This window comes from Salmo trutta, chromosome 19 (genome assembly GCF_901001165.1).
Source record: "Salmo trutta chromosome 19, fSalTru1.1, whole genome shotgun sequence".
Taxonomy (NCBI): domain Eukaryota; kingdom Metazoa; phylum Chordata; class Actinopteri; order Salmoniformes; family Salmonidae; genus Salmo; species Salmo trutta.
In genome coordinates this window covers 46,502,774-46,514,179 of record NC_042975.1, presented here as the reverse complement: position 1 = coordinate 46,514,179, position 11,406 = coordinate 46,502,774, and the positions used below count along the sequence as shown (strand labels likewise).

The 11,406-nt window shown below is 40.0% G+C and overlaps 1 protein-coding gene across 2 annotated transcripts; it reads left to right on the top strand.

The window, feature by feature from the left end:
• Positions 1 to 9,950, top strand: LOC115154802 (matrin-3). 2 transcript variants are annotated; one of them, XM_029701398.1, is made up of 21 exons: positions 1 to 129; positions 907 to 1,451; positions 1,750 to 1,811; positions 1,935 to 1,973; positions 2,078 to 2,178; positions 2,288 to 2,331; positions 2,563 to 2,679; positions 3,148 to 3,273; positions 3,371 to 3,535; positions 3,762 to 3,880; positions 3,991 to 4,510; positions 6,983 to 7,076; positions 7,197 to 7,216; positions 7,332 to 7,460; positions 7,687 to 7,809; positions 7,950 to 8,078; positions 8,177 to 8,304; positions 8,662 to 8,773; positions 9,037 to 9,175; positions 9,310 to 9,431; positions 9,698 to 9,950. In XM_029701398.1, exons 2-21 carry the CDS (start codon positions 939 to 941, stop codon positions 9,722 to 9,724), a joined length of 2,829 nt encoding a protein of 942 aa, XP_029557258.1. In that variant the 5' UTR covers positions 1 to 129; positions 907 to 938; the 3' UTR covers positions 9,725 to 9,950. The 2 variants fall into 2 exon arrangements, with proteins under 2 accessions (XP_029557258.1, XP_029557259.1); XM_029701399.1 differs by lacking the exon at positions 1,935 to 1,973.
• The last annotated feature ends 1,456 nt before the right edge of the window (positions 9,951 to 11,406 follow it).

The window sequence follows — 11,406 nt, the reverse complement described above, 5'->3', positions numbered from 1 at the left end:
TTCTGAAATTCCGTTAAGGGAATAAGCTACTGTTTTTATGTCGCTGGTAGATGGATAAATTATAAATATCGTTGGCCAGACTGTAGCCAATAAATTTAACGAAATACCCGAAAGGAGGCTTCTTGAAAGGTATGTTTTACAGCATTCACAATTTACATTCAAGGTAGTAGTGGAACTGTATGCGTAAACATTCAACCCGAAACTATCTGGCTGTGTTTACTAGAAAGCTATGGTTAGCTTCTTGCTAGCTAGCTTCCTGGCTGTGGTCAGCAAGGCAGCGTTCTTCAGCCGTGCGTGCGGCTAGCTAACAATAATGCACTAACGTTATAGCTACATGGTACTTGCTTGCTAATTTTTTTTTTTTCATCGGATTGAGATGATATTTGGCTTAATTTAGCAGAGCTAAAGATGTGTAGCTAGCTAGTTAACAACAACTGGCTGTTGTTGTGCAGAAGCCCCCTCCGATGTAACTAGCTACTGTAGATAGCGAACGACTATGTTGTTCTGGGCTGTGATACGTATTTTCGTTTGTGAGACATAATTTGGCATGTAATTACCCACAGCAAATGAAGACCAGCTAGAGAGCTATTGAAGATGGTAACTTTTCAGTTTCACAGTTATGTTAAGAATACGGTCTTCCTAAGGCTCAACTGTAGGGCCTACACGTTTTACCCAACCACATTGATGTAGCTACTAGACATGTTCAGGGTTTCCCAAACTCGGTGCCCGTTTTGTTTTTTTGCTGTAGTACTACACAGATGATTCAATTAATCAACTAAGCATAACGTTTTGATCATTTGAATCAGCAGTCTAGTGTTAGGGCAAAAACCTAAATGTGCACCCCTTGGGTCCTGAGGACCGAGTTTGGGAAACTCCTTTAGAACACCTTTCCCCCCCCAATTTCAGAATAAACTTCTCTGTGCCCTGGATGTTTGAGGATGGAGGACAGTGAGGGAAACAGCTCTGCACACCAAGGATCTGGTGATGGATCTATGAACTTATATGCCACTCTGGGGCTCTCTCCAGAAGACGTGGATGCTCTGGCCCAGATTCCAGAGAATGAGATCAGTGTGGAGACGTTGCCTTATCTGATAATGCAACTGAAGGCCAAACGAGCCAAGCAAGAGGAGCAGGGAGAGGCCTCCCCAAAGAGAGACAGCCGGCAGGAGGATACAGATGGAATCCTTAGCAAACGGGACAGTCCCCCTGCAGTACCTCGCCGGTCAAACAGCCATTGTGACACTGATTATAGGAGAGCGGAGATTCACAGCCGACCAGAGCGTACTGAGACAAGGAGAGATTCCCGTCACAATTGGTCCTCAAGGGAAAAACCACCCGACACCCAGCAAAGGTTTCCTTTCTCCTATCAAGTGGATGATTTTCATGGAGTTGTGCCCACGATTTACCCACACACATGCTCTCTATGCTTATGCATGTTGAATTCTACTAAGGTAAGCTTTGTTATATTTCAGTGCTCTTGCTATTGCACTGTGCATCTATGTAATTTAAATCAACACTCAATCAAATGTATTTATAAAGCCCTTTTTACATCAGATGTCAAAGTGCTATACAGAAGCCCAGCCTAAAATCCCAAACAGAAAGCAATGCAGATGTAGAAGCACGGTGGCTAGAAAAAAACTCCCTAGAAAGGCTGGAACCTTACAGAGGAACCAGGTTTTGAGGGGTGGCCAGTCCTTTTCTGGCTGTGCTGGCATTTCATTTAGCTTAAAGAGTTTGCTTTTTTCACAGGCATGGAAGGATCATCTCAATGGATTAAGCCACGCGGAGGGCTGTCGAGAACTCCTGCGTCTGTAAGTGTTTCCATGCAAAGTAAAACATTTAGAGAATGGACTTATACAGGTCACAATCAATTGAGATATTTCCTATTACCTGGTTTTATTCCAATTAGTTGCTTATTTATTTTATTTATACAGATATCCAGATTGGAAAAGACATGATACCCGGAAGGAAATGTGAGGGGAATGAAATTCAGCTTCATGTTGAAAACAGGCATGTTATGATGTAAAACTATTAGCTGTTCCTCTTCTTACTTAGCACTGTTTACGTTATCTTCCAGGTCCGACTCCATCCCAAGTAGAGATGCTATTTCACCGCCCAGGAGAACGCCACGTCCTGCTATGCCTTACAAGAGACAACATAGCTCAGATCGCGTAGGAGGTGATAACCCCAGTCCCGTTCCAAAGTCAAGTTTGATCCAGACCAAATAAGGCCCAATTGCAAACCACTTGAAAATAAATAATATCTCCTTTCATGTTTTCATCTTTAGGTGAAGTCTGGTCTGCACCAGAAAGACATCATTTGAAGCCCAAGGTAATGATGCCCCTTTTGTGGTGACGTTTTCTTATAAATAGATTATTTGGTGTGGCAGGTAGCCTAGTGGTTAGAGCGTTGGGCCAGTAACCGGAAGGTTGTCATTGTAAATAAGAATTTGTTCTGACTTGCCTAGTAAATATATATGTTTTTAAATATATCATTAACTTATGATGGAGGTAATTTGCTTAAAGCTACATGCTTGAATGTGTGATTTATATTTTGCTTCAGGCTGGCACAAAGGTGGTGGTTACAAAATTTCCCCTTGGCTCTGTTGGTGTAGAAGACTTGATGGCTTTGGCTAAGCCATTCGGCACAGTTGTAAAACATCTGGTGTTCCCCTGCAAGGTAAATTACACATTGATTTAAAAAAAAAAAAAGGAATAAGCCCTCAACTCTTAAAGATGCACTATTCAGAAATCGCTCCACCATTTCATGGTTGCAAAAATTCAAATATTTTGCCTAATTTCTGTTTTTGTCAAAACAAGCAACACTACTATAGAGAATAGTTGTACCATCTAAACTGCAGTGAAATATCTTTTCAATAACTTTAAATATTGTATTTTCAGCTGTTTGACGCTTGTGTACAAAACTGACTTAAGCATGGGAATCATAGAAATGGGGCACATAGAACATATCTACTGCTTCTTAGTCTTGCTTTCAATGAGAATGACAGAGCTATAACTCATTTCTATGTGAATTTGGTTGGGTCGCCCAAAAGGTTACATGTTGCAGCTTTAACATTCTCTCTCTAAAAAAAGTTACATCTGTAGTTGAATGTCTATTGGATGATTCAGTGTTGTCTTTTTGTTACAGGGATTCCTGGAGTTTGGTTCTCACAAAGAGGCTGTCAATATGGTGAATCACTTCAGTGAAAAGCAAGCATTCGTGAAGGGAAATAGGTTGACTCTGTACCTGTCACCGATGGTGTGCAGTATTCATGTAAGTGCATCTGTCTGTTAAACGTTTGAGATGATGATAATAATTAATACAGAAGTATTAATCAGAGATCCCTGTATGAGCATGTTTTTTCCTTTAGCCGCCAAGGTTGGATGAACCACCAGAAAAACGGCAGACCAAACAAGTTGCCAATACAGTGGTTTGTTTTTCCCACCTACCTCCTGGGAAGGAAAGAGAATCTGAGATTCTTGATCTCGCCAAGATGTTTGGGGATGTGCGGCATTCAACATTTTCAAGTGACCTGGTAAGGTTCGAGCAATATGGAATTGAAGTGTGATCAATCAAATTCTGCAAATCTGGTGATTTGAAATAGACGACAATTCTTAAAACAGTAACAATGCAGTGTATCTATTTTAAATTCAGAATAGCATGGGATTGTATGACTAGAATAGATCAATTCAACACAAACCTCCCATTATGCAGCACCTTCTCTAGCTTTGTCTAATGAATTCTCCCTTATTCATCTGCAGGCCCTGATTGAGATGGTAGATTGGAAGGATGCTGACATTATGGTGAAGTACTACCACTCCAACCCCCTAAAGATCAATGGAAAGAGTGTCAAAGTATACTTGTCACTGAAACGCCTGAGGTAAGTAAGAGTCCTTCAACTGGGGCTATTGCGGCCAGACCAATTTTACTGTGGGACTCATCAGGAAGTATGTCTCAGGGAAGTTTACCTCAATGGTTTTTGCTTTGTAGAGAAAGTCCTGACTCCACCACATCCAGAAGAGCAGATTCCAGTAAAGGCCGCAGCAGCAGACACAAGAGTGAGGAGACTAGCAAGACCTCAAACTCCACGAGCAAAGAGAAACCCAGTACAGGCAAACAACCTGCTGAGAAAGTGACGGAACAAGGAGAAGGTCAACAAAGCACCTCAGAAGAGGTCAAGGAAGTGGTCAAGCAGGACATCAAGGAGGGGGAGATTGAGGGGTTGGTCAAAGAAGAGGACATTGATTTGGAAAACAAAGATCTAGATGGAAATGGCATCCAGGTGGAACCTGAACAATGCTTGTTAGATGATGAGGTTGGTGCTGGTGTTGATACTAAAAACCCCGCTCCATCCAAAAGTGCTTCTCTGGTGGCTGATTCTAAAGATAAGGGGGAACCTGAAATCTCAGAACTGTTGGCAGACGATACCTTGGAGGATTCTGACATAAAGGCTGCTGATGATCCAGCTCTGTGTGATGCTGACGTCTCAATGGAGAACAAGATGGAACAGGTGAGCTTTCATGAACATGTGAGAAATTCTTGTCATTTATATTTGTGACCGGAACCAACAAAAGGCTTATTGTTCTCAGAATTTAAAATAAGTTTGTCAAGTAACCAAGATGTGGGTTCCTAGCAATAGCTTCTGAAAGCATGTGTGCTTCAACTCTTCAACTTGGTTTAAGTTCTGGGAGCATTCCTGAGAATGTAGTTTGGTTGAGATCCTCCACTGATCAGTTGAAACAGATGTGGCCATCTATTGCCTAGAACCACTGAAATCTGGCTGAAGTCTCAGTGGCAAATAAAATGTATCTGACACTTCAGATTGAACCTCGTCAATCTAGAGAAACAGTCAAGATGTTTTCTGTGACTCATGTCAGCGATGCCCGGTTTGACTCATGGCTTGTTGGAATATTGAGTTTGCTTGGTACCATAGCATGCTATTTACAGTGCCTTTAGAAAGTATTCATGCACCTTGAAATATTCCACATTTTGTTGTTACAGCCTGATTAAAAATGTATTACGCTGATTTCTCACCCATCTACACACAATACCCATTATTACAAAGTGAAAACATGTTTTTAGAAATGTTTGCAAATGTACTGGAAGTAAGTACAGATATCGAATTTGCATAAGTATTCATACCCCTGAGTCAATATGTTAGAATCACCTTTGGCAGCGACTACAGCTGTGAGTCTTTCTGGGTAAGTCGAAGAGATTTTCACACCTGGATTGTACAATATTTACACATTCTTTCATCTCTGTCAAGTAGGTTGTTGATCATTGCTAGACAGACATTTTCAAGTCTTGCCATAGATTTTCAAGCAGATTTAAGTCAAAATTGTAACTAGGCCAATGTTGTCTTGGTAAGCAACTCCAGTGTAGATTTGGCCTTGTGTTTTAGGTTATTGGCCTGCTGAAAGATGATTTTGTCTCCCAGTGTCTGTTGGAAAGCAGACTAAACCAGGTTTCTCTAGGATTTTGCCTGTGCTTAGTTCTATTTAGTTTGTTTTTTATCCTTAAACTCCCAAGTCCTTGCCGATGACAAGCATACTCATAACATGATGCATCCATCACCATGCTTGAAAATATGTGGTACTCGCTGATGTGAATTTGCCCCAAACATAACGCTTTGTATTCAGGACATAAAGTTAATTTCTTTGCCTTATTGCAAACAGCATGTATGTTTTGGAATATTTTTATTCTGTGCAGGCTTCCTTCTTTTCACTCTGTCAGTTTTGTATTGTGGCGTAACTACAATGTTGTTGATCCGTCCTCAGTTTTCTCCTGTCACAGCAATTAAACATGAACTGTTTGTCACCATTGGCGTCATGGTGAAATCCCTGAGCGGTTTCCTTACTCTTCGGCAACTGAGTTAGGAAGGATGCCTGTATCTTTGTATTGACGGTGTATTGATACGCCATCCAAAGTGTCATTAATAACCACCATGCTCAAAGGCATATTCAATGTATTTTTTTTTGGGGGGGGGGGGGGGGGGGGGGCTTTTCCCATCTACCAATTGGAGCCCTTATGTGCGAGGCATTGGAAAACTTCCATGGTCTTTTGTTTGAAATTCACTGCTCAACTGAGGGACCTTACTATTATCTGTATGTGTGTATAGTACAGAGAATGGGTAGTCATTCAAAAATCATGTTAATCACTTATTGCATCCATGCAACTTTTGACTTGTTAAGCACATTTCTACTCCTGATCTTAGGCTTGCCATACAAATGTTGAGTACTTATTGGACTCAAGACATTTAAACTTTTCATTTTTAATTAATGTCAAAACTTCTAAAAGTATAATTCCACTTTGACGTGGGGTATTCTGTGCAGGCCAGTGACACACAATCTAAATGTAATCCATTTTAAATTCAGGCTAACAACAATGTGGATAAAGTCTAGGGGTGTGAGTACTTTCTGAAGGCACTGTATGTAGGCTATATGATTTGCTCAGGGGCTATTAATTCCATCAGTTTTATGAGTGCCCTACAAATCAGATGGAGATCAGCTTTGAAGGCTCTCCTTACGTTCCATGGTTTAATATCAAAGGTTATAGAGCCATCTCTGTACAAGCTCCAATTGTTTCCAGAAAACCTAGACTGTCAGTAGTAATCCAGAACAGGCACTTAAAACGCTCAAGTCAGCCAAGCATTGTAAATGTATGGATCAGTAGACATGCCTATTTGTTCAGCCCTAACATGGTAAAAAACCTGGACTGACCAAGAGGTTTGAATAGCATATTTAAGATGTCAATTTCATTTGTAATACTGCAGCCACAGAGTTCACTTCCTAGCTTTGAGACATGGATCTATATCCTAGTTCAAGACTATTGAATACAATTTGACATATGTTCATTGTTTGAGCGTCTTTTGACAGTTTCCCATTGCAACAAGTATTTGTCATGAGATATGGTTCTGGTGCAGCACTGTGGAACTTAACTCAAATTCTTTAACTTATTGATGTTGTGGACTTATTTCCAACAGGACAATATGGATGACATGGATTTCCCTGAGAATATGGATGACTTCGTTACATTGGATGAACTCGACGACAGTACTGGAGGGGACACGTCGCTGGGTAAGCAATGAATGATGAAAAAATGTTATTACTTGGCAGCAATGGACATAATTATTTCGGCTGTTTAGCAGAAAATCTGCATTTCATAATTTATAGTTCTAATTACTTTTGTTTTTGCAGAGTCAAAGGATGCTTCATGGGTTGGTATTCCTCAAATTATCATTTAGAAACGTGTAGTTGGAATGTGTCAAGTGTAGAAAAGTTGTTTTATCCAACACTATTGATAGGTTGCGCAGTAAAATTTGTTTTCTACAGGATGGAAAAGTTGTCCATATTAGCCCAATTAGAAAGGGCTATGGAAACGTGGCGGTGGCCCTATTGAAACTGGCAGAGCGAGCAAACGTGAAAGTTGTCGACCATGCCATATCCTTCCTCAGACAGGAGGTATGTCCATAATTATGTTACTTGCAGATCAATGTATTTATTTTGTATGGTACTGAACATTATTTCCATCCTATGAAGAAAACGAAATGTCATAGCAACAGTGGCGAATAACAATTTGACATTCATGCATTTTGGCATACAGAGGAATTTATTTACTCAACCCCTGATTTGTGCAAGCGTTTAATGTCCTAGTTTGTATGACATTGAGAATTTCCTATATTTTCAGGCATGGTTAGAGCTTGATACTACCGAGGAAGTTCGTGAAATGGTGAAATTCTACAAAGGAAAAGGACAGTTGTTGAGGAAACAAGTCAGTGTTAGCATGTGCTTTTCACAGAAAAAGTTGGAGGTGGGTTTGGTGTATCTATGCTGTACACATGCATCTGATGAGAGAATTTAGTTATTAACTCAACTACACCTAGTATAGTCAATATTTGTAACACAAAGATGTGTATTATGTGTAATGTGACTTTGTTTCTGTCAATGTAGAGGCCTAGTGGAAGATCCATCTACATTTGTATGCTTCCACTCCAGAAGTACTCTGACGTCTCTCTTTTACGACTTGCCCAGCCTTTCGGGAAAATCACTGGCTATAATTTGAACTGGCATCATGGAAAGGTAAAGTTTCACCGACCCTCTTTTTTTAGGGGGGAGGGTGTCCTTTGTTTTTCTATTGATAAAGGACTTTCACTTGGATGTTACATTTTTGTTTTCAGTGTTATATCCAGTTGGAGAGCGTGGAAGCCGCTCAGAAAATGGTGAAGTACTTCCAACGTCCACACAAGTTTTACAGGACCCTGTTAAGGGTCAGTTTGTGCAAAAAGGGAGACTCACTAATATACTGGTAAATAATTTAATGACCCCTAAGAATATGTAATAGAGTAGATGATGGAAATTATAGTTAGACTAAATGGAATTTTAAGAATGCTAGTATGCAGTCCATGTTCACTGCCAGTTCAATTGATTGGAATCTATTGGAAGAATATCCAGCCAATCAAATAATCTGATAAAGAATGTTGTTAAATCAAAGTTTATTTGTCACGTGCACCGAATACAACAGGTATAGACCTTACAGTGAAATGCTTACTTACAGGCTCTAACCAATAGTGCAAAAAAGGTATTGGACTGTATGAGTGATGTATCTAAGTACACTTTCATGATCTAGTACTGCATGACATTGTATTCTGCTCTTCTGATATAGGAAGCCACCAGTCAAATATGAGCTGTGGTTGGCTGGTCAGAACAACAGAAGATCAAGAGATCAAGGAGATGAAAAGACTAATGGCCAGTCAACCAAAAGCCCCTGTCCAGAGGTGAAAGATGGTTATTTGCTGTTTTTGTTTCCTTAATTTAAACAAGGTGAAAGATTGCCTTGTTAGTCAATACGTAAATATTCAGCTGTCATTTATTTAAAAAATTGTGTGTCCGTGAACAATTATTTTACAGTTACCGGTTATTCAAGAAGTAATCAGTCAATCCACTTAACACCGAGAAGAGTGAAGATATTTATTGGTGTTGGTCTCTCAGGCTAAGTGGAATGAATTAGTGAAAGACATGATTGTGTTTGTATGGCCAGGATGTCCAGAGCTCTGTGTCTGACAGTGAGGGGGTCTGTGGGAACCCTGAGGGTGAGGAAGCCAGTGGTGTGGAAGCTATCCCAAAGGAGAAGAAGCAGGAGGAACCTCTGGGTCCTTATCAACCTGACAACCCTGTTGGTAAGATGCTAGAGAGACTGGCTTCTGTTTGTGTGGCTGCCTATTTTTATTATCAGGTGTGACAGGGATCTGCTAAAGAGCTTTTAGTGCCATATTGTAATAAACCCTTTTTCTTGTTCTCCTTTTACTTGCAGGGTTAGACTATCTGGTGCCAAGGACTGGGTTCTTCTGCAAGCTGTGCAACATCTTCTACACCAATGAGAAAACAGCCAAATCAGTCCACTGTAGCAGTGAGGAACATTATCTGAACCTTAAGGTAATTCTCAACTATGACGAGTCTGTCTTATGAATCATTCTTTGTGGTGTATTTGTATGAAAATGTAGTTGACCTTGGAGGCCAGAATACATTCTCAACATTTCTCAAACCTTGTTTACTCAAGATAGTATCACCTATGGTTGTGGAATCTCAACCAAATGGAAAGATATGGGACTTTTTAGGGGATCGGTTTTAACTGGAGTTCTTGGTTATGGGTTAATCTAGATAATGCATTGAAAGTGTACATGAATTGTATTTTCTTTCAGAGAAAGATGGACACAGACCTCGGCTGATGGGGAGGATTGTCGTCCACCTGTAGTCTTCCCAGAGGAAGGCCGTTTTAGTATAAATGTTTCTGTCCAGTTTGTTTAACATTCCAGTCTTTTCTGTTACTGCTGACAACAGTTACCCATTTCAAATTAATTAATGCAGCCTATTACGAAATGTAGTCCCATTCTGTGGTTATGAATAGTACCTGGATTTAGTTTCCTCTTATTGAATAAACAAACGTTTGACTTATTCTTTGACTTCTGGGAAGCAACTTTTTCACCTTAAGGCAAACATTTACTCTGAACCTACTGACCTTAACATATTTGAAAGAGGCCTATGGTTGTTTTAATGGTCAACTGTCATTTATCAAGGACATGTGGACAGGATTGGCTGGAACTACATCCCAGAATTTGCCATAACCCAGAGAACCATTTGGTGCTTGACAGACAGCAGAGCTGGCTAAGAAGATTCACCCAGTCTGTGGCAAGGAGCAGCACATTGCTTTAGGAAAGGACAAATGGGGGAGATTGTTTGGTCTAAAACATTAAAGATTTAAGCCATACAGGCCTAGATGCTTTTGAATGATAAACCAATAGGGGGAGAGTTCAGTACATTTACATTTAAGTCATTTAAATGTATTCCATAAAAAAAATGTACTTTCTTAATAAAACACAATTTAACCACCCACATTTTCAGATAAGAGCTTTCAGCCAAGGGTGTGAAACCTCAGAAAATGGTGGTGGAATTTTTTTTTGACAGTACACATATCTTTCCAGTTTTTTTCCAAAGTCCCGCAATTTAAAGCCTGGTATCTGAATTGTTGGCTACAGCACACGTGCAAAGACCAGAGTGGGCACATTCACTATATAATGCTATTTATTTTGGTGACAAAACAATCAATAGCCTAGAGTTAAAAATGCGATGGAAACTCATTTTTTATTCCATACATGGGAATTTAACCACAGAAGTTATTTTTTATGTGCACTACGTCATCATGCACAGCTTTTTATCCCCAACAAATCAATTTGATGGTGGGTAAATGCGCTTATTGTTTTTAATGCGGATTTTAGAATATTTGCTTGGAAATATGTTCGCTATTTTGATGGAAACCTAGCTATTTATTTATTTAACCTTTATTTAACCAGGTAGGCTAGTTGAGAACAAGTTCATTTGCAACTGCGACCTGGCCAAGAAAAAGCATAGCAGTTCGACACATACAACACAGAGTTACACATGGAATAAACCAAACATACAGTCAATACAGTAGAAAAAAATAAAGTGAGTGCAAATGTACAGTGAGTGCAAATGAGGAAAGATAAGGGAGTTAAGGCAATAAATAGGCCATGGTGGCAAAGTAATTACAATATACCAATTAAACACGAATGGTAGATGTGCAGAAGATGAATGTGCAAGTAGAGATACTGGGGTGCAAAGGAGCAAGATAAATACAGTATGGGGATGAGGTAGATAGCCCACCTGTAAACAGCCCATCTATGTACAGGTGCAGTGATCTGTGAGCTGCACTGACAGCTGGTGCTTAAAGCTAGTGAGGGAGATATGAGTCTCCAGCTTCAGTGATTTTTGCAGTTTGTTCCAGTCATTGGCAGCAGAGAACTGGAAGGGAAGGTGACCAGTGAGCTGAGATAAGGCGGGGCTTTACCTAACAGAGACTTGTAGATGACCTGGAGCTAGTGGGTTTGGCGAC